The sequence below is a fragment of the Anomaloglossus baeobatrachus genome, chromosome 1 (assembly GCF_048569485.1).
Source record: "Anomaloglossus baeobatrachus isolate aAnoBae1 chromosome 1, aAnoBae1.hap1, whole genome shotgun sequence".
NCBI lineage: Eukaryota > Metazoa > Chordata > Amphibia > Anura > Aromobatidae > Anomaloglossus > Anomaloglossus baeobatrachus.
The window spans coordinates 444,231,720-444,256,142 of NC_134353.1; the positions used below are offsets into that span (position 1 = coordinate 444,231,720).

Consider the following 24,423-nt stretch of genomic DNA (forward strand, 5'->3'; position numbering starts at 1 on the left):
TAGACAGATAGATAGAATCATAGATAGATAGATAGATAGAATGATAGATAGATAGATAGAATCCTAGATAGATAGATAGATAGAATCCTAGATAGATATATAGAATTCTAGATAGATAGATAGACAGATAGAATCCTAGATAGATAGATAGTTGATAGATAGATAGATAGATAGATAGATAGATAGATAGAATCATAGATAGATAGATATAATCATAGATAGAATCATAGATAGATAGAATCATAGATAGAATCATAGAATCATAGATAGATAGATAGAAAGAATCATAGATAGATAGATAGAATCATAGATAGATAGATAGATAGATAGATAGATAGATAGATAGATAGATAGATAGATAGAATCATAGATAGATAGAATGATAGATAGATAGATAGATAGAATCATAGATAGATAGATAGATAGACTCATAGATAGATAGATAGAATCATAGATAGATAGGTAGATAGATAGATAGATAGAATCATAGATAGATAGAGGGACACAGCAGTGTCTCTATCTCCTGTATTCTAGAGAGAGAGGAAAAGAGGATTTTTTTTCTTCTAATAAAATTACTAAAAATAATAAAAAAATAGAAAAATGTAATTTTATTACACTTTTTTATAAAATAATAAACATCACAAATCAGCAAATAACATGGACATATTTGGTGTCCCTGTAATCGTAATGACCTGAACAACACAGCGATCAGATAGATAGATAGATAGATAGATAGATAGATAGATAGAATCATAGATAGATAGATAGATAGATAGATAGATAGATAGATAGATAGATAGATAGAATCATAGATAGACAGATAGATAGAATCATAGATAGATAGAATGATAGATAGATAGATAGAATCCTAGATAGATAGATAGATAGATAGATAGAATCCTAGATAGATATATAGAATCCTAGATAGATAGATAGACAGATAGAATCCTAGATAGATAGATAGATAGATAGATAGAATCATAGATAGATAGATACATAGATAGATAGCTAGATAGAATTATAGATAGAATCATAGATAGATAGATAGATAGATATAATCATAGATAGAATCATAGATAGATAGAATCATAGATAGAATCATAGAATCATAGATAGATAGATAGAAAGAATCATAGATAGATAGATAGAATCATAGATAGATAGATAGATAGAATGATAGATAGATAGAATGATAGATAGATAGATAGATAGAATGAATCATAGATAGATAGAATGATAGATAGATAGATAGATAGATAGATAGATAGATAGATAGATAGAATCATAGATAGATAGATAGATAGATAGATAGACTCATAGATAGATAGATAGAATCATAGATAGATAGAGGGACACAGCAGTGTCTCTATCTCCTGTATTCTAGAGAGAGAGGAAAAGAGGATTTTTTTTCTTCTAATAAAATTACTAAAAATAATAAAAAAAATAGAAAAATGCTATTTTATTACACTTTTTTATAAAATAATAAACATCACAAATCAGCAAATAACATGGACATATTTGGTGTCCCTGTAATCGTAATGACCTGAACAACACAGCGATCAGGTTATTTATGGGGATCGGTAAATGGCGGGAAAAAATGGTGCAAATTATTATTTTTCTTTATTAAAACCCATAAAAAATGTAATAAAAATGTATCACTGAGGCCGTGTTCACACATAGCGTAAGTGTGGCATTTTTTTTTGCAGGTGTCCGCACCACGAGTGCAATAACAATGTTCTCTGATTATTGCGTGTCTGCGGTAATTTTTATACATTGTCCCCCTTATTTGATACATGTTTGTTGCTGATGTGAATCCTGAAGCTTATAAAGAAAAAAAACCCAAATCCGCACAGTTCAGCGGTGTCTTTCCACGCACCAGGGGCGGAGATTTCATGACGTCTCATCCACTTTGCTTGGACAATTAGTCCATATTCCCATGTAGTGTAAATGCTGCATTTTTTTCTGCTTTTTTTTGCACATTTATTCTGCTGTGTTTAATTGTCCAAGTAAAGTGGATGTGATTCCATGAAAAGACGCCGCTGAATTCTGCGGTTTTGGGGGTTTTTTTCTCTGGAGGTTTCTATGTGGAGCTTAAAAAAATGCAGGAAAAAGCTTCTCAGTACAATAAAAACACTTAAAAAAGCAGATTCATATCTGAACTAAAAACACATTAAATAATGGAGAAAAGGCAGAAAAAATGCAGCAAAAATGGAAAAAACAGAGAAGATAGTTATTGTGTAGTTTGGTGCAGACAGAAACAAAAAGAAACAGAATTTATGCAACGTGTGAACACGGATTTATAGGCACAAATAAGCAACATGTCATATAGTGACACATAGAAATATAAAAAAATTCTCACAGCTATGAATATGAATGAACAGTCTGGGACATCTGCTGAATGACCCTTACTGCCAAATGGGTGTGGCTAGGGGTGTGGTCAAAATTTGCCGCCGCATACTTTGTCCCTCTTTCCTTTCTTGAAAAGTTGGGAGGTATGCATAATCCCCTGTAAACACCCCCCTTTATTTGAGTGGCCGCATGACCCCTGGGTCCGGACAATCCTCGAGCCACCACAGATCCGGATCTGAGCAGCCCGGCTGCTGGCACAGGGGCGGCACATATGTATAATCTTTACTCTGAGAGTTCAGGAAACACCAAACGTCCATCAGCTGGAGGGCATGGAGGACCCGCTTCAGAGAACTGAGTTATTTTGTTCGACCGGAGCCCAATCCGGAGGAGGAATCCACAGCCGGGTTCAGCGTGAAGTTAAAGTCGCTGCCAATGAGCAATGTCCCTTCTACAAAATCAGATAGCAAGGTTAGAAAAGATCTGCAAGTGGGAATCTGGCTGCTGTTTGGCAGGTACAAAACTCGCGATGGTAATCACTGAATTTGCGACCCTTAATTTAAGGAACACATATCAACCCTGGTCATCTATGTGTGTGTCTATGATAGTGTGTACAAGTTACTTGTGTATAGCTACTGAGACCCCTTTAGATTTAGACTCTGGGTTGGTGCTCTGATACCATACAGGAAAAAAACTGTCTTTAAATGCAGGTACATGACCGGTCTTTAAGTGGGTCTCTTGCAATAAGAGGATCTGGGCCCTCTGCTTGTGCATGGAGTATAGGACCTGTGATCACTTCTGAGGAATGTTGAACCCTCGTATATTAAGCGAACTTAGTTTAAGTGCTGTGCTGCCATATTAACCTCAGGTTACAGATAACACAGGAAGGAAGAGGTTAGGAATAAGCGGAGGAAAAAAAAATTAGGTTAGAAGTGGAGCAAGTTAAAAAGCATAGTATTAGGAGAAGAAGGATGAGTCGAAGGAAAGAACACAAGAAATAGATATCAGTCGGGGGATCGGTATAATCTACACTTGCCCGCAGCGTGTAGAGCCCCAGTAGGAAGCGGACTTTCAAAGGAGACCCGCCCCCTGCCAGACTGACCCCAGACCCAGGGAGCTTGAGAAATATATAATATACCCAACTCTAACGACCTCTGGAACTCGATGAACATTAAAGAGAAATATAACCACAAATGTCAGTGATACCACTTCCTGGTCAAGGTCAGCCCAGAGCAAACCCAAAGGACTACAGCAAGCAGAACCACAAATTCCATATGCCATATCGGAAATAGGAAACTGGGGTGACTTGAAGGAGCTCATTTTCCATTCCAAAGGGGCAGAACAGGCTCTGTGTCTCCCTTCTTCCATGGGCCCCTATCCCTTCTGCGTTCGCAAATCTGCTGCGAGCGGGGGACATTGTACGCCACCCTTGGAGCACCACGGACATTCGTCCAGTCTGCTGTCAGAATGTGCACAGTGAGTGGAGCATGGGAAGAAGTCAGAATATCGGACCTGTAATTTAAAGGGAAAGCCTCACAAATATAAGATATTCCTCTGTCGCAGGGTATCCAGGAGAGGTCTCAGGACCCTGTGTTTTTGTAGCATATGGCGGGACAGGTCTGGTAGCAATTGAATTGGTGTGTTGTTGAATAAGATGGAGTCCTTCTGCCGTGCTTTGGTCAAAATCTCCTCCTTCTTCTTGTATTTATGGACTCCAGAAATTACATCTCGAGGATTGGAGCCTTCTACTGGTCTGGGGCTTAGAGCACTCTGTCCAGTTCAAGATTGTAAGAACTTATCTTAAAAAAATACTTTATATGCTTAGGTGAATGCAGTACATACCTTAGGTTTCAATCATAGGGGTCACGCTTTTGCTTGGTTCAGTCACCGTCACTCAAGTTCAGGCACAATCTTTTTTTTAACTTAGTCATGTCCCTTTCATTGTAATTGATTAATTTCACCAGAGGTCCTTCATCACTATTTCTCCAATGCTGAGCTCTGCCCATTACGGTCACATGGTCGTGACATCAACACAGGTACTTCAACACCAGTTCTTCAATGCTGAGCTTCACCCATTATGGTCACATTGTCACAGCGCTGGGGTGTTACATGTCTTCTTGGGAGCAGTGTGACCATAATGGGTAGAGCTCAGCATTGAAAAACTGGTGGTGAAGACCTGTGGTGATGGCAATCAATTACAATGCAGAGGGCGTGACTAATTTCAATAAAGATCATGACTGAACTTGAGTGACAGTGACTAAACCAAGCAAATGCAACACCCCTATGACTGAAACCTTAGGTACAGTACAGATCAAAAGTTTGGCCACACCTTCTCATTCAAAGTGTTTTCTTTATTTTCATGACTCTAAAAATTGTAGATTCACATTGAAGACATCAAAACTATGAATAAAAACATGTGGAATGAAATACTTAAAAAAGTGTGAAACAACTGAAAATATGTTTTATATTCTAGGTTCTTCAAAGTAGCCACCTTTTGCTTTGATTACTGCTTTGCTCACTCTTGGCATTCTCTTGATGAGCTTCAAGAGGTAGTCAACGGAAATGGTTTTCCAACAGTCTTGAAGGAGTTCCCAGAGATGCTTAGCACTTGTTGGCCCTTTGCCTTCACTCTGCGGTCCAGCCCACCCCAAACCATCTCGATCGGGTTCAGGTCTGGTGACTATGGAGACCAGGTCATCTGGCGTAGCATCCCATCACTCTCCTTTTTAGTCAAATAGCCCTTAAACTAAATGCAAACATGATGGAATAGCACGCCGCTGCAAGATGCTGTGGTAGCCATGCTGGTTTAGTATGCCTTCAATTTTGAATAAATCCTCAACAGTGTCACCAGCAAAGCACCCCCACACCGTCACACCTCCTCCTTCATGCTTCACGGTGGGAACCAGGTATGTAGAGTCCATCTGTTCACCTTTTCTACAAAGGCACGGTGGTTGGATCCAAAGATCTCAAATTTGGACTCATCAGACCAAAGCACAGATTTTCCACTGGTCTAATGTCCATTCCTTGTGTTCTTTAGCCCAAACAAGTCTCTTCTGCTTGTTGCCTGTCCTTAGCAGTGGTTTCCTAGCAGCTATTTTACCATGAAGACCTGCTGCACAAAGTCTCCTCCTAATAGTTGTTCTAGAGATGAGAAGGTGTGTCCAAACTTTTGGTCTGTACTGTATGTACTGTATTCACCCAACCATATAAAGTATTTTTTAAGATTAATACGGGGAACTTTTTTTTCTTTTTAGAAAACCATGTTAGTGATGCACAATGAATCATTTAAAACACATTGGGGGTGATTTAATATTGAAAAATGACATGACAGGTTAGCATTAACTCTTTAGTGAACAGGCCAAATTTTTCAACTCACACATGAGTCACTTTATATGGCAATAAATCTGAAATGTTTCAACATATCCCAGTGATTTTGAGAATGTTTTTTCGCAACACACTTTATGTTAATGGTAAATTTAGGTCGATATGTTTTGCCTTTATTTATAAAACTCAAAACCTAAATCCGATTGAGAATCTGTGGCAAGACTTGATAAAAATTTCCAAAAATTAGAAATTTGAATGATTATCCATTTAATCCAGATAGTCACCCACACAAAATATTTAATAAATAACATTTCCCCCATGTCTGCCTTACATCAGCACCATCTGTAAAATGTTTTTTTTTTAATTTAGTTAGGATATTAGAATATCTAAAAATGCAGAAGTAAATTTTTAATTTTTTTCAAGGAAATTTACAAAATGTATTTGTTAATGGACCTATTCAGTTTTGAAGTGACTTTGGAGGACATATAGTATATATTGGAAACCCCCCAAAAGAGATACCATTTTAAAAACACCACCCCTCAACATATTAAAAACTGCTATCTAGTACTTTAGTAACCCTTCAGCTTCTTTTCAGGAATTAATGCAAAGTGGAATGATATAATTGAAAAAACATTTTTAGCTAAATTTTGTAAACTTCTAAACATGTCTGTTTATCTAGCAGACTCTAAAGCAGTGGTTCTCAACCTTTCTAATGCCGTGACCCCGCAATACAGTTCCTCATGTTGCGGTGACCCCCAACCCAATAAATAATTTTGGTGGCTACTTTAAAACTCTAATTTTGCTAGTTATGATTCGGAATGTAAATATCTGATATGCATTATGTATTCTCATTGCTACAAATCAAACATAATTTAAAAAATCACAAAAACAATTATATGTTGAGAAATATTTATTACGAATTCCAATGAATAACATTTCACCATGGCATAGCATGGGTTTAAATATAACAACAATTTTAAATAACATTTCACCATGGCATAGCATGGGCTTAAATATAACCGTAAACAACAGTGCAATATTTTGCTACAGTATGCTGCCAAATTCAGTGAGATCGTTGTGGTTGCATCTTGCTTACCAATTCAGAAATTATTGGGGCAGTCTTTGCAAGGGCATAGCGAAGATCATTTTCCACAACAAGTCTACTTCGGTATTTAGACTTGATTACCAGCAATCTTGAAAACCCTGTTTCGCAAAGATATGTTGTTGGAAAAGGAAGAAGAAGGCGCAGCACACTCTCAGACAGAATAGGATATAACTGTAAACTCTTAATCCAGAATTTTGTCAGTGGCATTGTAGAGAAATCTGTTCTCGCTGCATCATTGTTAATTAGGTCGATGAACTCTTCTTGCGCTGTCTCCGGAACATCTTCAACTTTCACTGTGAATGGACTTCTGGCAAGTGCAAATGGGGTGTCAGGTAGATTAGGAAAGTACGATGAAATTTCCTCTGAAAGCATGTGCAAATGTTCTTTCACAGAAGTTATCATCATAATTTTGTTGTCTGGCTCAATGTCATGTTCCTCAAAGAAGGCAGATAATGTAGGAAACATGTAAATTTTATTGTTATCCAATTTATCTTTCCAAAGCTGAAATTTCATTTGGAATGATCTGATTCTTTCAGACAAATCGAGGCACGTTGCATTTGGTCCTTGCAGTGATAAATTTAAGTCATTCAACATGACAAAGATGTCCACCAAGTAAGCTATTTTCTGCAGCTCAGTTATATCGCTAAACAGTGCTTCGAATTGCGGTCTTGCTTTCTGATTAAAAAACGTTTTCAGTTCCTCACGAAGCTCAAAGACACGTTTTAAAACTTTTCCTCTTGACAACCATCTGACTTCAGTGTGAAATAACAGAGCATTGTTTGGCGCATCTAGATCTTTGCACAGTTGGCAAAACAGCCGACTGTTTAAGGCGCTCGACTTAACAAAATTGACACATGTTATGACGCTTTTCATTACTTCTTGTAAATCTTGCGGCAGTGTCTTAGTCGCTAATATTTGGCGATGTATCATACAGTGTGTTCAGATTGCTTTTGGCGATTCATTTTGTACCAAACACTGAAATCCTGAGCGACATCCTAGCATAGCAGGACCGCCATCTGTGCATACACTGCAAACCTTTTCCCAGGAGATGTAATGCGCTTTTAGAAAAGAACCAACTGCATCAAAAACATCATGTGCAGTTGTTGTTGTTTCAAGCGGTTTGCAAAAAAGAAACTCATCTTTAAAGTCGCCATCATTAATATACCTTGCCTAAAACCAACAACTGTGCACAGTTTGCCACGTCTGTAGATTCGTCAAGCTGGATACTGAATATTGGTAGTGGTGCAGATTTAATTTCCTGGATCACCTGATCAAGAATATCAGCAGACATGTCCTCTATTCTTCTGCGGACAGTGTCAGTAGAGTTGAGCGCGGTTCGTGGTTCGTGGTTCTCCAGTTCTAGGCTCGAGTGATTTTGGGGCATGTTCTAGATCGAACTAGAACTCGAGCTTTTTTGCAAAAGCTCGATAGTTCTAGAAACGTTCGAGAACGGTTCTAGCAGCAAAAAAACAGCTAAATCCTAGCTTGGTTTCTGCTGTAATAGTGTAAGTCACTCTGTGAATCACACTATTATGACATTTCAGTGTATAGTGTGCGTGAACAGTGCCTTCAGATCACTGCTGTTTCTATAATGCGATTGCCATTTTTTTTTTTTTTTTTTCTTGTCTTCCTTCCCTAAGCGCGCGCGTCTTGTGGGGCGGGCCAGCATGTCAGCCAATCCCAGACACACACACAGCTAAGTGGACTTTTAGCCAGAGAAGCAACGGCATGTGTGATAGGATGTCCATGTCACATGTCCCTGCATTATAAAAACGGACATTTTCCTCCAGGACGCCATTATCTCTTCTGCGTCTTTGGTGTCAGACATCACTGTCGCAGCTCCGTCTTGAGTCCTATCGCTGATACAGCTGTATGCGCTCCATACACAGCGCTGGACAGCTTAGGGGGAGAGCACTTTCTAGCAGTCCTTTTAAGGGCTCAAACCGGCAGGGTCAGAGTTAAGGTGACAGGTCCTGAAAACAGCGCCAGCGTCTGTGTAGCCAAGGTCAGGGATTTCCTCCCTGCATTTCCCTATTAGGAGGGATAGAAAGGCAGGCTTCCATTCCTCTACCCATACCCACAATCCTGCCACTGTACCCTCCTGTCCTCTGCACACTCCAACTCATTATAACTAAGCCATTATACTAGCAAACACTCAGTGTACCTAGTGGCATCCTAAACGTGGCTATTGGACTTTTGTCTATTCACACTATTGTAAAGATATTTGCAGCACGTCTGCCTGCATTGCACACTCCACCTTTTTTTAACTCAGCCATTATACTAGCAAACAGTCAGTGTACCTAGTTGCATCCTAAACGTGGCTATTGGACTTTTGTCTACTCAAACTAGTGGAAAGATATTTGCAGCATGTCTGCCTGCATTGCACACTCCAACTCATTATAACTAAGCCATTATACTAGCAAACAGTCAGTGTACCTAGTGGCATCCTAAACGTGGCTATTGGACTTTTGTCTATTCACACTATTGTAAAGATATTTGCAGCACGTCTGCCTGCATTGCACACTCCACCTTTTTTTAACTCAGCCATTATACTAGCAAACAGTCAGTGTACCTAGTTGCATCCTAAACGTGGCTATTGGACTTTTGTCTACTCAAACTAGTGGAAAGATATTTTCAGCATGTCTGCCTGCATTGCACACTCCAACTCATTATAACTAAGCCATTATACTAGCAAACAGTCAGTGTACCTAGTTGCATCCTAAACGTGGCTGATGGACTTTTGTCTACTCAAACTAGTGGAAAGATATTTGCAGCATGTCTGCCTGCATTGCACACTCCAACTCATTATAACTAAGCCATTATACTAGCAAACAGTCAGTGTACCTAGTGGCATCCTAAACGTGGCTATTGGACTTTTGTCTATTCACACTATTGTAAAGATATTTGCAGCACGTCTGCCTGCATTGCACACTCCACCTTTTTTTTAACTCAGCCATTATACTAGCAAACAGTCAGTGTACCTAGTGGCATCCTAAACGTGGCTATTGGACTTTTGTCTATTCACACTATTGTAAAGATATTTGCAGCACGTCTGCCTGCATTGCACATTCCACCTTTTTTTTAACTCAGCCATTATACTAGCAAACAGTCAGTGTACCTAGTGGCATCCTAAACGTGGCTATTGGACTTTTGTCTATTCACACTATTGTAAAGATATTTGCAGCACGTCTGCCTGCATTGCACACTCCACCTTTTTTTAACTCAGCCATTATACTAGCAAACAGTCAGTGTACCTAGTTGCATCCTAAACGTGGCTATTGGACTTTTGTCTACTCAAACTAGTGGAAAGATATTTGCAGCATGTCTGCCTGCATTGCACACTCCAACTCATTATAACTAAGCCATTATACTAGCAAACAGTCAGTGTACCTAGTGGCATCCTAAACGTGGCTATTGGACTTTTGTCTATTCACACTATTGTAAAGATATTTGCAGCACGTCTGCCTGCATTGCACACTCCACCTTTTTTTAACTCAGCCATTATACTAGCAAACAGTCAGTGTACCTAGTTGCATCCTAAACGTGGCTATTGGACTTTTGTCTACTCAAACTAGTGGAAAGATATTTTCAGCATGTCTGCCTGCATTGCACACTCCAACTCATTATAACTAAGCCATTATACTAGCAAACAGTCAGTGTACCTAGTTGCATCCTAAACGTGGCTGATGGACTTTTGTCTACTCAAACTAGTGGAAAGATATTTGCAGCATGTCTGCCTGCATTGCACACTCCAACTCATTATAACTAAGCCCTTATACTAGCAAACAGTCAGTGTACCTAGTGGCATCCTAAACGTGGCTATTGGACTTTTGTCTATTCACACTATTGTAAAGATATTTGCAGCACGTCTGCCTGCATTGCACACTCCACCTTTTTTTAACTCAGCCATTATACTAGCAAACAGTCAGTGTACCTAGTGGCATCCTAAACGTGGCTATTGGACTTTTGTCTATTCACACTATTGTAAAGATATTTGCAGCACGTCTGCCTGCATTGCACATTCCACCTTTTTTTTAACTCAGCCATTATACTAGCAAACAGTCAGTGTACCTAGTGGCATCCTAAACGTGGCTATTGGACTTTTGTCTATTCACACTATTGTAAAGATATTTGCAGCACGTCTGCCTGCATTGCACACTCCACCTTTTTTTAACTCAGCCATTATACTAGCAAACAGTCAGTGTACCTAGTGGCATCCTAAACGTGGCTATTGGACTTTTGTCTATTCACACTATTGTAAAGATATTTGCAGCACGTCTGCCTGCATTGCACACTCCACCTTTTTTTAACTCAGCCATTATACTAGCAAACAGTCAGTGTACCTAGTGGCATCCTAAACGTGGCTATTGGACTTTTGTCTATTCACACTATTGTAAAGATATTTGCAGCACGTCTGCCTGCATTGCACACTCCACCTTTTTTTAACTCAGCCATTATACTAGCAAACAGTCAGTGTACCTAGTGGCATCCTAAACGTGGCTATTGGACTTTTGTCTATTCACACTATTGTAAAGATATTTGCAGCACGTCTGCCTGCATTGCACACTCCACCTTTTTTTAACTCAGCCATTATACTAGCAAACAGTCAGTGTACCTAGTGGCATCCTAAACGTGGCTATTGGACTTTTGTCTACTCAAACTAGTGGAAAGATATTTGCAGCATGTCTGCCTGCATTGCACACTCCAACTCATTATAACTAAGCCATTATACTAGCAAACAGTCAGTGTACCTAGTGGCATCCTAAACGTGGCTATTGGACTTTTGTCTATTCACACTATTGTAAAGATATTTGCAGCACGTCTGCCTGCATTGCACACTCCACCTTTTTTTAACTCAGCCATTATACTAGCAAACAGTCAGTGTACCTAGTGGCATCCTAAACGTGGCTATTGGACTTTTGTCTATTCACACTATTGTAAAGATATTTGCAGCACGTCTGCCTGCATTGCACACTCCACCTTTTTTTAACTCAGCCATTATACTAGCAAACAGTCAGTGTACCTAGTGGCATCCTAAACGTGGCTATTGGACTTTTGTCTATTCACACTATTGTAAAGATATTTGCAGCACGTCTGCCTGCATTGCACACTCCACCTTTTTTTTAACTCAGCCATTATACTAGCAAACAGTCAGTGTACCTAGTGGCATCCTAAACGTGGCTATTGGACTTTTGTCTATTCACACTATTGTAAAGATATTTGCAGCACGTCTGCCTGCATTGCACACTCCACCTTTTTTTAACTCAGCCATTATACTAGCAAACAGTCAGTGTACCTAGTGGCATCCTAAACGTGGCTATTGGACTTTTGTCTATTCACACTATTGTAAAGATATTTGCAGCACGTCTGCCTGCATTGCACACTCCACCTTTTTTTAACTCAGCCATTATACTAGCAAACAGTCAGTGTACCTAGTGGCATCCTAAACGTGGCTATTGGACTTTTGTCTATTCACACTATTGTAAAGATATTTGCAGCACGTCTGCCTGCATTGCACACTCCACCTTTTTTTAACTCAGCCATTATACTAGCAAACAGTCAGTGTACCTAGTGGCATCCTAAACGTGGCTATTGGACTTTTGTCTACTCAAACTAGTGGAAAGATATTTGCAGCATGTCTGCCTGCATTGCACACTCCAACTCATTATAACTAAGCCATTATACTAGCAAACAGTCAGTGTACCTAGTGGCATCCTAAACGTGGCTATTGGACTTTTGTCTATTCACACTATTGTAAAGATATTTGCAGCACGTCTGCCTGCATTGCACACTCCACCTTTTTTTAACTCAGCCATTATACTAGCAAACAGTCAGTGTACCTAGTGGCATCCTAAACGTGGCTATTGGACTTTTGTCTATTCCCACTATTGTAAAGATATTTGCAGCACGTTTGCCTGCATTGCACACTCCACCTTTTTTTAACTCAGCCATTATACTAGCAAACAGTCAGTGTACCTAGTGGCATCCTAAACGTGGCTATTGGACTTTTGTCTATTCACACTATTGTAAAGATATTTGCAGCACGTCTGCCTGCATTGCACACTCCACCTTTTTTTAACTCAGCCATTATACTAGCAAACAGTCAGTGTACCTAGTGGCATCCTAAACGTGGCTATTGGACTTTTGTCTACTCAAACTAGTGGAAAGATATTTGCAGCATGTCTGCCTGCATTGCACACTCCAACTCATTATAACTAAGCCATTATACTAGCAAACAGTCAGTGTACCTAGTGGCATCCTAAACGTGGCTATTGGACTTTTGTCTATTCACACTATTGTAAAGATATTTGCAGCACGTCTGCCTGCATTGCACACTCCACCTTTTTTTAACTCAGCCATTATACTAGCAAACAGTCAGTGTACCTAGTGGCATCCTAAACGTGGCTATTGGACTTTTGTCTATTCACACTATTGTAAAGATATTTGCAGCACGTCTGCCTGCATTGCACACTCCACCTTTTTTTAACTCAGCCATTATACTAGCAAACAGTCAGTGTACCTAGTGGGATCCTAAACGTGGCTATTGGACTTTTGTCTACTCAAACTAGTGGAAAGATATTTGCAGCATGTCTGCCTGCATTGCACACTCCAACTCATTATAACTAAGCCATTATACTAGCAAACAGTCAGTGTACCTAGTGGCATCCTAAACGTGGCTATTGGACTTTTGTCTATTCACACTATTGTAAAGATATTTGCAGCACGTCTGCCTGCATTGCACACTCCACCTTTTTTTAACTCAGCCATTATACTAGCAAACAGTCAGTGTACCTAGTGGCATCCTAAATGTGGCTATTGGACTTTTGTCTATTCACACTATTGTAAAGATATTTGCAGCACGTCTGCCTGCATTGCACACTCCACCTTTTTTTAACTCAGCCATTATACTAGCAAACAGTCAGTGTACCTAGTGGCATCCTAAACGTGGCTATTGGACTTTTGTCTATTCACACTATTGTAAAGATATTTGCAGCACGTCTGCCTGCATTGCACACTCCACCTTTTTTTAACTCAGCCATTATACTAGCAAACAGTCAGTGTACCTAGTGGCATCCTAAACGTGGCTATTGGACTTCTGTATAGTCCCACTAGTGCAAATCTATGTGCAGCACCTCTGCATGACACCCTCCTGCTCTGTTTTTAATGAGCTATAATGATAGCAAAAAATACTGCCATTTTGTGGCATCATAGAACTGGCTGTTGTATTCCATTAGTGCCCCACTGGTGACAAGCTATTTATAGCACCTCTACATGACACCCTCATGCACATTTTGCTACACTAATGTTATAGCAAACTCATGGAATTCATTGCTGCATTTCATAATTCGGAGGGATAGAAAGTCAGGCTTCCTTTAGCTTTTCCTTCTGTTCATAGACAGCATCTCCAAGAGCAATTTCCCCTCCACGTCTAAGTGTGGAGAGGCAGCTAGTGCGCATGCGTGTGCCGATTTACCCCAGCTGCAGCCTAATTATAGTGTTTTGCCTAGTGAGTATGCTCAGCCTGACTGTGTTATTCCTGACGCTAAGTCTTCATTTCGGGATACAGCGCATGCTCCCACACTAAGTGTGAAAAGCCTCTTTTCACAGGTGCTTGCATTCCGTGCCGGGTCTAAGTCCTGTTTTGTGCCTAGACACCATGCTAAAGCTGATATTATTTTTTCAGAGACTGTATTTCATGCTACTGAGCATGCTCAGGAACTTACTGCATCAGAGACTAGGTACGGTAATGAACTCTTGGGCCCTGCCCCTGATGTGGGGGTCCCATATAGACCACATGGCATCAGCTGTCCTCCCAAATGGCTTGCAGAGGCCCACCCCTATGACTTGTCACCGCATTATTGATGGTCAGACGATGACTGGTGAGGTGTTTGGGTCATGGCAGCCATGAGGTCATCATTGAAGTTGCGGTTCCAAATAGGACGCTACTTATGCCACTCATGACGTGTCACTTTACTTTTGTCTCCAGGAGGTGCATTGTGGTTCACCGTGGTTTGGGGCGGACCCAGGTTATAAAAGGGGCTGGAGCCAACAAGGAGATGCGCAGTCTTCTATTATGCTACGAAAGAGCACACCTCCATGTGTTGAACCCATTGCGGCTTTAGGCCAGAGGTAGGCAGGGATAGGGTGGTGGATGCAGGCCACCACCACAGTTGGTAACGCAGAACGGTTAAGACCAGCTCCTGTCCTACCAGTCCTGCTCGTGCAGCCCAGTGGCATTAACAGGCCTGCTGCTGCTGATGCGCCTGCTGTCCACAGGTGTGGCCCCTACGCACACGGTCAGCGTACTCAATGGCCCCTGTGTGGTTAACAGGGAGTTCCTGGGCTGGGTGGGCATGTGGACCCTGTGACGCTAACAGGGCTCCCAGTCTCCAGATCCGAATGGCGTCTAACTCGGTTCAGGATACTATTAGTTTCATAGCCACACAGCTCTGTATCCTCCACCAAACCTTCCAGTTGCCAAACTCTCCTTTTCCAACTGGGAGCACGGTGGACACTGACTGCTGAAGGTGATATATACCTTTCTCTTTCTTTTCTTATTAATTTACGTTATATAGCGGTAACATAGTATATACCACTTTATCCAAATCTGCCAGTCACACTGTAACAGATGGTGTTTCTTCAGCAAATGTTACTGTTGCTTAACCACCAAATCCACGGACCAAAACTTATTTCCCCTTTCCAACACACCTGTTCCCCTTTCCACCAGCATCTGTCCTTTTTCAACTCATTTTGGTATATGAACAAAAGTGCAACTCTGCAGGGACACCGTACTCAACGCCATCTCAGCACAGCAGCCAGCCCTCGGTCCCTCAGATGTGGACAAGTAAAAGACCATTTCCTCCTATCCATGACAAAGCGTTGAGATTCACTCTGTGCAGCACTGGTGTTTAGTGGGAAAGTAGATCTAAGATTGCGTACCACATTATGCAGATACTCCTGTATACGTGCGTCCATTTCTATGGCACGAATTATTTTGCCAAATTTTGTCTTGTACCGGGGATGTAACAGTGTGGCAACCCAGTATTCTGGATTACTTTGAATTCGTACAATCCGAGGGTCATGTTGTAGGTAGTGCAGCAAGAAGCCGCTGATGTGTCTTGTGCATCCAGGAGGACCAAGTCCTTGGTGTGTTGGTGGCAGAGAGGTGAGAATCGTGCCTCCTTCCTCTGCCCTCTCACCACAACCTCGCACAACCGAAATGTGAGCAAGCTCTCACTCATCTGCTGAGTCTTCTATGCCCATCGCAAGTTCGTCCTCCATTTCTTCATTGGCTCCTGCACCTTCCTCAACACTTTTTGCTGATACTATGCACCCTTGTTAATCACTCTCCCTCACCATGACTGCCGCCTAGGTGCCGCTGACCATCTGGACCTCGTAGATCTTGTTATCCCTTCCGCATATGACTCCTCCTGTACTTCCTCCCCTTCCTCTTGTCCCAACACCTGACTCCGAATAATAATTACAGTGCGCTCCATCATGTAGATGACCAGAATTGTCACGCTGAGAATGACATTGCCAGTGCTAAACATCTTCGTCGACATTTGTAAACTGTGTAGCAGGGTGCATACGTCCTTGATCTGACACCACTCCAGCAGCGTGATCTGCACCACCTCTGGATCAAGTTAGGCCAGGCTATATGTCATAACGTATTGCAGCAGGGTTCGGCGGTGCTGCCACAAACGCTGCAACATGTGCAGATTCAAATTCCTGCGTGTGGGCACATCGCATTTCAGGCGTTTAACCAGCAGACCTAATGACTTCTGTTGCGACGAAAGTTGTTGAGCTGCTGTGTGCGCACGATGGAAGTGAGCACATAGTGAGCGTGCACGCTGCACAAGGCCATGTAGGCCGTGATGGTGTTTAAAAAATTGATGGAGAATTAGGTTCAACACGTGAGCCATACAAGGCACGTGTGTCACATTGCCATGCTGATGGCCCGCAGCCAGGTTTGCATCATTGCCGCACACGGCTGTTAAGTCACCAACGGAGTCCGCTCCGTCAATTTGTACTCCGGTCGCCAGGTGACAACGTGTTCCTTTCATGAATAGTGCTGATGATGGGAGAGGAGTCGATGCCAGCGGCGCAGGTGGACGCAGGTTATGCTCACACACTGGGCTGCATTACCTTGACAGATGCAGAATCTCTGGCTGAATGTAGCTGGTGGGTATCTCACAGATGAAATACCATCATACAGCTACAACCAATGGGAAGACACCACACCCTTTTTTATGCCCATCCTGTCTGCAGACCACTGCCAGACATAGCTATGAACCTCTGGTTAATTTTACCCCCAGTTCTGTTGTATGATTTTGTGTGCTTGTTACCTGACTACTTTTCCTGCTTGCTGTTTATGAACCTTGTTGGCCGATCCGCATTTCACCTCTGCTTGTTTTCTGATTAAGTCCTGCCCGTCCCATTCTGTTCCTGTTCCTCAATTAATGTTTTGACCCTGCCTGACTACTATTCTCTGGAACTGCAGCCTTCCACAGGTATTAATCACCTTGGGCCCTGTGTAATTCCTAATCCCTGTATAGGGGTTAAAGGGTTTCAGGGTTCTAGGGGTCCTACTTGGTGAGTGGCTTCCCTCTAGCCTATCATTAACAGCCCATCTGAGTGTGTGGATCAAGGAAGGCGTTACACCGTGCTCTCTGCAGAAGGCCATGTGGGCCAGGATAGTGCTTTAAAAATTGCTGGACAACCAGGTTCAACACGTGAACCACACAAGCCATGTGTGTCACATTGTCACAGCGAAGGGCCGCACCCATGTTTGCATCATTGTCGCACCCGACCTTCCCTGGCTGCTGGTTTAGTGGAGACAACCATTGATGAAACTCGGTCTCCAGAGCTAACCGTCCACAACTTCTCAGCGGTGTAACTCACATTTCCCATACATTTCAAAGTAAACCTTTGACCGCCTGATGGCATTGAGCTCTGCTGCCAGCATAGTAAGGAGGTGTGTGGTATTCCTTGTGCGCAGTTACAAGGAAGGGTGGCCTGACCACACAGGGTTTGCGCCAAGGTGGAGGACCCACACGAGGTTGAAGAGGCAGAAGCAGTGTATTAACTTCTACATACAGAAGAAGGATTGAAACAACTCGTGGGGACGGCAAGACTTGGACAGCAGACCCTTCTCCATCTCTCACCATAGTTTGCCAGTGCCCAGTCAGTGACATGTAATGACCCTGTCTATGCTTACTGGTCCAAGTATCTGTGTTGAAATGCACCCTGTCGCACACAGAGTTGCTCAAGGAAGTGGTGATGTTGTGTGCGACATGCTGGTGTAGCGCGGGCATGCTGTTCTTGGAGAAGCAGTGGTGATTGGGCATCTTGTACTGGATCACAGCGACAGACATAAGGTCTCTAAAATCCTGTGTGTCCACTAGGCGGGAAGGCAGCATTTCGGTAGCCAACAGCTTACAGAGGGATAGAGTCAACCTCTTAGCTTTGTCATGGGTCGCAGGAAGTGGCCTTTTATTTGACCACATCTGAGGGACAGAGATCTGGCTGCTGTGTGTAGACGGTGTTGAGTAGGGTGTCCCTGGAAAAATGCAGGTTTGTGAGGAAAGTGCAGGCGGAGACATGATGTTGCCTTCATCCAACGTTGGTGCTATCAATGTCTGAGAGAGCTGTACACACGTACTTGTTTCCCCTTCCAAACCAACTGACGACCTACCAAGCAAACTGCCTGTTGCGGTTACAGTGGTGGAAGTTGTGGGTGAAAAAATAGGTGTGACAGCTGTCCCCACAGTCCTAGAAGATGACGAGCGCGCGGATGCACTGGAAGGGGCAGGTGGTGGATGGTTCGCTCCGCTAGGCCGCATTGCAGCACGGTGAGCTTCCCACCGGGCCATATGATATTTATTCATGTGACGATTCATGGAAGAAGTTGTCAAACTGCTGAGGTTTTGACCTCTACTAAGAGAACCATGACAAATTTTACAGATCACATAATTTGGGCGATCTTTTTCTATGTCAAAAAAGGACCAGGCTAGGTAAGGCTTAGAGGCCATGCGACCTGTTGATCCACCCCGAATAATGCTCAGAGGCAGAGTGGTGGCTGAGGATGCAGTTGTAGACGTGCTACCAGTGCTCCGACTCTGTCCAGGAAGGCGCAAGGTAACTTCGTCGTCGGTTGCATCCTCCTCCACCGCCTCTGTTGACCTCCTCGAGTGTCTGACTGTGGGTTGACAGTAGGTGGGATCTAGAACTTCATCATCAATTGTTGTGTTTGCACTCCCCTCCCCCTCAGACCGAGCCTCTTCTTGCCCTGACCGAATATTTCAGTTGTCATCCCAATCGGGTATCTGCGTCTCATCTTCATCAGTATGTTCCTCATTGTCTATAACCACAGGTGTTGGAAAGGCAGCATTTTGGTAGCCAACAGTTTGCAGATGCTGAAAGTCAACCTCCAAGCCATGTCATGACCTTCTAAAAGCATGTAAAACACAGCGAGGGGACTCCAACCACAGTCTCCCTCGTTGCCACTAACTGGGCCACACACACCCCACTTGACTGGCATCAGTTGACCCAATTTTCAAGATGAAAAAGATGCTTTGCATGAAGCACTCTCAAAAATACGCGTGCCTTTCCCGTCCCCTGGCTGACCCAGGGGAAGAAAAGTCCTCTGAGAGCCATGACTTGTTCATCTTGGTTCTTTTAGAAACACAGCGAGGGGACTCCAACCACAGTCTCCCTCGTTTCCACTAACTGGGCCACACACACCCCACTTGACTGGCATCAGTTGACCCAATTTTCAAGATGAAAAAGATGCTTTGCATGAAGCACTCTCAAAAATACGCGTGCCTTTCCCGTCCCCTGGCTGACCCAGGGGAAGAAAAGTCCTCTGAGAGCCATGACTTGTTCATCTTGGTTCTTTTAGAAACACAGCGAGGGGACTCCAACCACAGTCTCCCTCGTTGCCACTAAATGGGCCACACACACCCCACTTGACTGGCATCGGTTGACCCCCCTTTTGAAAAAGAAAAAGATGCTTTGCATGAAGCACTCTCAAAAATACGCGTGCCTTTCCCGTCCCCTGGCTGACCCAGGGGAAGAAAAGTCCTCTGAGAGCCATGACTTGTTCATCTTGGTTCTTTTAGAAACACAGCGAGGGGACTCCAACCACAGTCTCCCTCGTTGCCACTAACTGGGCCACACACACCCCACTTGACTGGCATCAGTTGACCCAATTTTCAAGATGAAAAAGATGCTTTGCATGAAGCACTCTCAAAAATACGCGTGCCTTTCCCGTCCCCTGGCTGACCCAGGGGAAGAAAAGTCCTCTGAGAGCCATGACTTGTTCATCTTGGTTCTTTTAGAAACACAGCGAGGGGACTCCAACCACAGTCTCCCTCGTTTCCACTAACTGGGCCACACACACCCCACTTGACTGGCATCAGTTGACCCAATTTTCAAGATGAAAAAGATGCTTTGCATGAAGCACTCTCAAAAATACGCGTGCCTTTCCCGTCCCCTGGCTGACCCAGGGGAAGAAAAGTCCTCTGAGAGCCATGACTTGTTCATCTTGGTTCTTTTAGAAACACAGCGAGGGGACTCCAACCACAGTCTCCCTCGTTTCCACTAACTGGGCCACACACACCCCACTTGACTGGCATCAGTTGACCCAATTTTCAAGATGAAAAAGATGCTTTGCATGAAGCACTCTCAAAAATACGCGTGCCTTTCCCGTCCCCTGGCTGACCCAGGGGAAGAAAAGTCCTCTGAGAGCCATGACTTGTTCATCTTGGTTCTTTTAGAAACGCAGCGAGGGGACTCCAACCACAGTCTCCCTCGTTTCCACTAACTGGGCCACACACACCCCACTTGACTGGCATCGGTTGACCCCCCCTTTTGAAAAAGAAAAAGATGCTTTGCATGAAGCACTCTCAAAAATACGCGTGCCTTTCCCGTCCCCTGGCTGACCCAGGGGAAGAAAAGTCCTCTGAGAGCCATGACTTGTTCATCTTGGTTCTTTTAGAAACACAGCGAGGGGACTCCAACCACAGTCTCCCTCGTTGCCACTAAATGGGCCACACACACCCCACTTGACTGGCATCGGTTGACCCCCCCTTTTGAAAAAGAAAAAGATGCTTTGCATGAAGCACTCTCAAAAATACGCGTGCCTTTCCCGTCCCCTGGCTGACCCAGGGGAAGAAAAGTCCTCTGAGAGCCATGACTTGTTCATCTTGGTTCTTTTAGAAACACAGCGAGGGGACTCCAACCACAGTCTCCCTCGTTGCCACTAACTGGGCCACACACACCCCACTTGACTGGCATCAGTTGACCCAATTTTCAAGATGAAAAAGATGCTTTGCATGAAGCACTCTCAAAAATACGCGTGCCTTTCCCGTCCCCTGGCTGACCCAGGGGAAGAAAAGTCCTCTGAGAGCCATGACTTGTTCATCTTGGTTCTTTTAGAAACACAGCGAGGGGACTCCAACCACAGTCTCCCTCGTTGCCACTAAATGGGCCACACACACCCCACTTGACTGGCATCGGTTGACCCCCCCTTTTGAAAAAGAAAAAGATGCTTTGCATGAAGCACTCTCAAAAATACGTGTGCCTTTCCCGTCCCCTGGCTGACCCAGGGGAAGAAAAGTCCTCTGAGAGCCATGACTTGTTCATCTTGGTTCTTTTAGAAACACAGCGAGGGGACTCCAACCACAGTCTCCCTCGTTGCCACTAACTGGGCCACACACACCCCACTTGACTGGCATCAGTTGACCCAATTTTCAAGATGAAAAAGATGCTTTGCATGAAGCACTCTCAAAAATACGCGTGCCTTTCCCGTCCCCTGGCTGACCCAGGGGAAGAAAAGTCCTCTGAGAGCCATGACTTGTTCATCTTGGTTCTTTTAGAAACACAGCGAGGGGACTCCAACCACAGTCTCCCTCGTTTCCACTAACTGGGCCACACACACCCCACTTGACTGGCATCAGTTGACCCAATTTTCAAGATGAAAAAGATGCTTTGCATGAAGCACTCTCAAAAATACGCGTGCCTTTCCCGTCCCCTGGCTGACCCAGGGGAAGAAAAGTCCTCTGAGAGCCATGACTTGTTCATCTTGGTTCTTTTAGAAACACAGCGAGGGGACTCCAACCACAGTCTCCCTCGTTTCCACTAACTGGGCCACACACACCCCACTTGACTGGCATCAGTTGACCCAATTTTCAAGATGAAAAAGATGCTTTGCATGAAGCACTCTCAAAAATACGCGTGCCTTTCCCGTCCCCTGGCTGACCCAGGGGAAGAAAAGTCCTCTGAGAGCCATGACTTGTTCATCTTGGTTCTTTTAGAAACGCAGCGAGGGGACTCCAACCACAGTCTCCCTCGTTTCCACTAACTGGGCCACACACACCCAACTTGACTGGCATCGGTTGACCCCCCCTTTTGAAAAAGAAAAAGATGCTTTGCATGAAGCACTCTCAAAAATACGCGTGCCTTTCCCGTCCCCTGGCTGACCCAGGGGAAGAAAAGTCCTCTGAGAGCCATGACTTGTTCATCTTGGTTCTTTTAGAAATACAGCGAGGGGACTCCAACCACAGTCTCCCTCGTTGCCACTAACTGGGCCACACACACCCCACTTGACTGGCATCAGTTGACCCAATTTTCAAGATGAAAAAGATGCTTTGCATGAAGCACTCTCAAAAATACGCGTGCCTTTCCTGTCCCCTGGCTGACCCAGGGGAAGAAAAGTCCTCTGAGAGCCATGACTTGTTCATCTTGGTTCTTTTAGAAACACAGCGAGGGGACTCCAACCACAGTCTCCCTCGTTGCCACTAACTGGGCCACACACACCCCACTTGACTGGCATCGGTTGACCCCCCCTTTTGAAAAAGAAAAAGATGCTTTGCATGAAGCACTCTCAAAAATATGCGTGCCTTTCCCGTCCCCTGGCTGACCCAGGGGAAGAAAAGTCCTCTGAGAGCCATGTCCACATTGTCAGTGGACAGACGCGTGTGCTTATCTGCCAGCAGACCACCAGCAGCACTGAAGACAGGTTCCGAGAGAACGCTGGCTGCAGGACATGACAAGATCCCCAAGGCGTAGGTGGCGAGCTCAGGCAATTTATCCAGATTGGAAGCCTAAAATGAGCAGGGCTCAAGTTGCACAATAATGGAATCGATGTTTCCTTGCATATACTCATATATCTGTGTGTCCTCCTCTTTTTCCTTGTCCAGCTGTTTTGTTTTCGCATGAGTATATGTCCTTGTCACTTTCCCATGTGTTTGTGTTGTGTTGTGAGTTGTTTGTCACCTTTTGGACACCTTTGAGGGTGTTTTCTAGGTGTTTTTCTGTGTTTGTGATTGCCTGCCATTGTTTCCTATTGGCTCGAGTTCGGTTCGTCGAACGTTCGACGAACCGAACTAGAACGGGACCTCCGTTCGGCGAACCGACCTCGAGCCGAACCGGGACCGGTTCGCTCATCTCTAGTCATTAGATAAGGAAATTGCATTCAATTTCTGAACATATTCATTTCCAATTATCACTCGAGCTATGTCTTTTGCAGCTGGCAACAGTAAATCCTCACCAATGGTGTGAGGTTTCATAGCTCTGGCAATTCTGAGTGCCACCAAATATGACGCTTCAACAGCTGCTACATTGTGTTTATGGTACTGGCCACCAGTGTCAAATCTAGATTTCTTGAGTCCATCAGCTTTGCTTCTAAAATAGCTGATATCCTTGCTAGCAAAGAGTGGATGCTTGCTATCAAAATGCCATTTTAGTTTGTTCGGCTTCATAGATTCAGCTGAGAGAACTTCACAACAAATAACACATTGTGGTTTCTCAATTCCTGCTGTAATTATTGAGGTAAAACCATACTGCAAGAAATCCTCAGTGTATTTTCTTTTCTTAATATTCTTTTCTACACGATTCATTGTCATGAGACGGTTTGCTAAAGAAAAAATAAAAGATAGTCACGTCTAAAGAGCTTGTTAAAGTTTCCTATTATTTACTATTCCCTGTGTTGTCTTCTATTACACACCTGTTACTATGACCAGGGGGCCGTATTCACATGCTTAAAGCGCACCTGTCACCCCCCCTGGACCCTATGAAGCTGCTGCCATTACCTTGTGGGTGCAGTGAATAGCATCCTAATACATCTTTTCTTATCTTCTTCATCCTCAGGAATGCTCAGAAATTCATCTTTATAATCTTCTTGGCAGCTCCACAATCCATAACATCGCATTACGTGTGTCCGGCGCCGGACACATGTAATGCGATGTTATGGATTGTGGAGCGTCCCCCACCCCTTAATCAGGGCCGTCTTAACAGTGCACTGTCTCTTTATACACACACACACTGACATATACACACACAGGTTCACACACACTTACAGATCCTGGTCCTCCCCCTCCTCCTCTCTGTAGTCGGCTTGTTCTTTACACTTTCAGGACCTGCGGGTCATGTGATAAGGTCCTTTACCCCTCTGTGTGCAGGAGGCTGGAAGGTCCTTCTCCACCCGGCTCCTTCCATGATCAACTCCCCTACACACCTGTTTAACCCACATACGGGCAGAGGGGTCCCTAGGACTCAGGGGCCCCCGGGCAGCCGCCTACCGTGCCCAATGGGTAAGACGGCCCTGCCCTTAATTAGACATCCTTCCTTATTACAGGGATAATTCT

The 24,423-nt window shown here is 43.6% G+C and overlaps 1 protein-coding gene across 1 annotated transcript; it reads right to left on the reverse strand.

Moving 5' to 3' along the window:
- Positions 1-6,733: 6,733 nt before the first annotated feature.
- LOC142304291 (zinc finger BED domain-containing protein 5-like) lies at positions 6,734-23,987 on the reverse strand. The gene is given in 4 exon segments (XM_075346573.1): positions 6,734-7,945; positions 7,947-8,094; positions 23,234-23,693; positions 23,900-23,987. Coding segments are annotated over 4 exon segments (1,908 nt in total).
- Between the last annotated feature and the right edge of the window lie 436 nt (positions 23,988-24,423).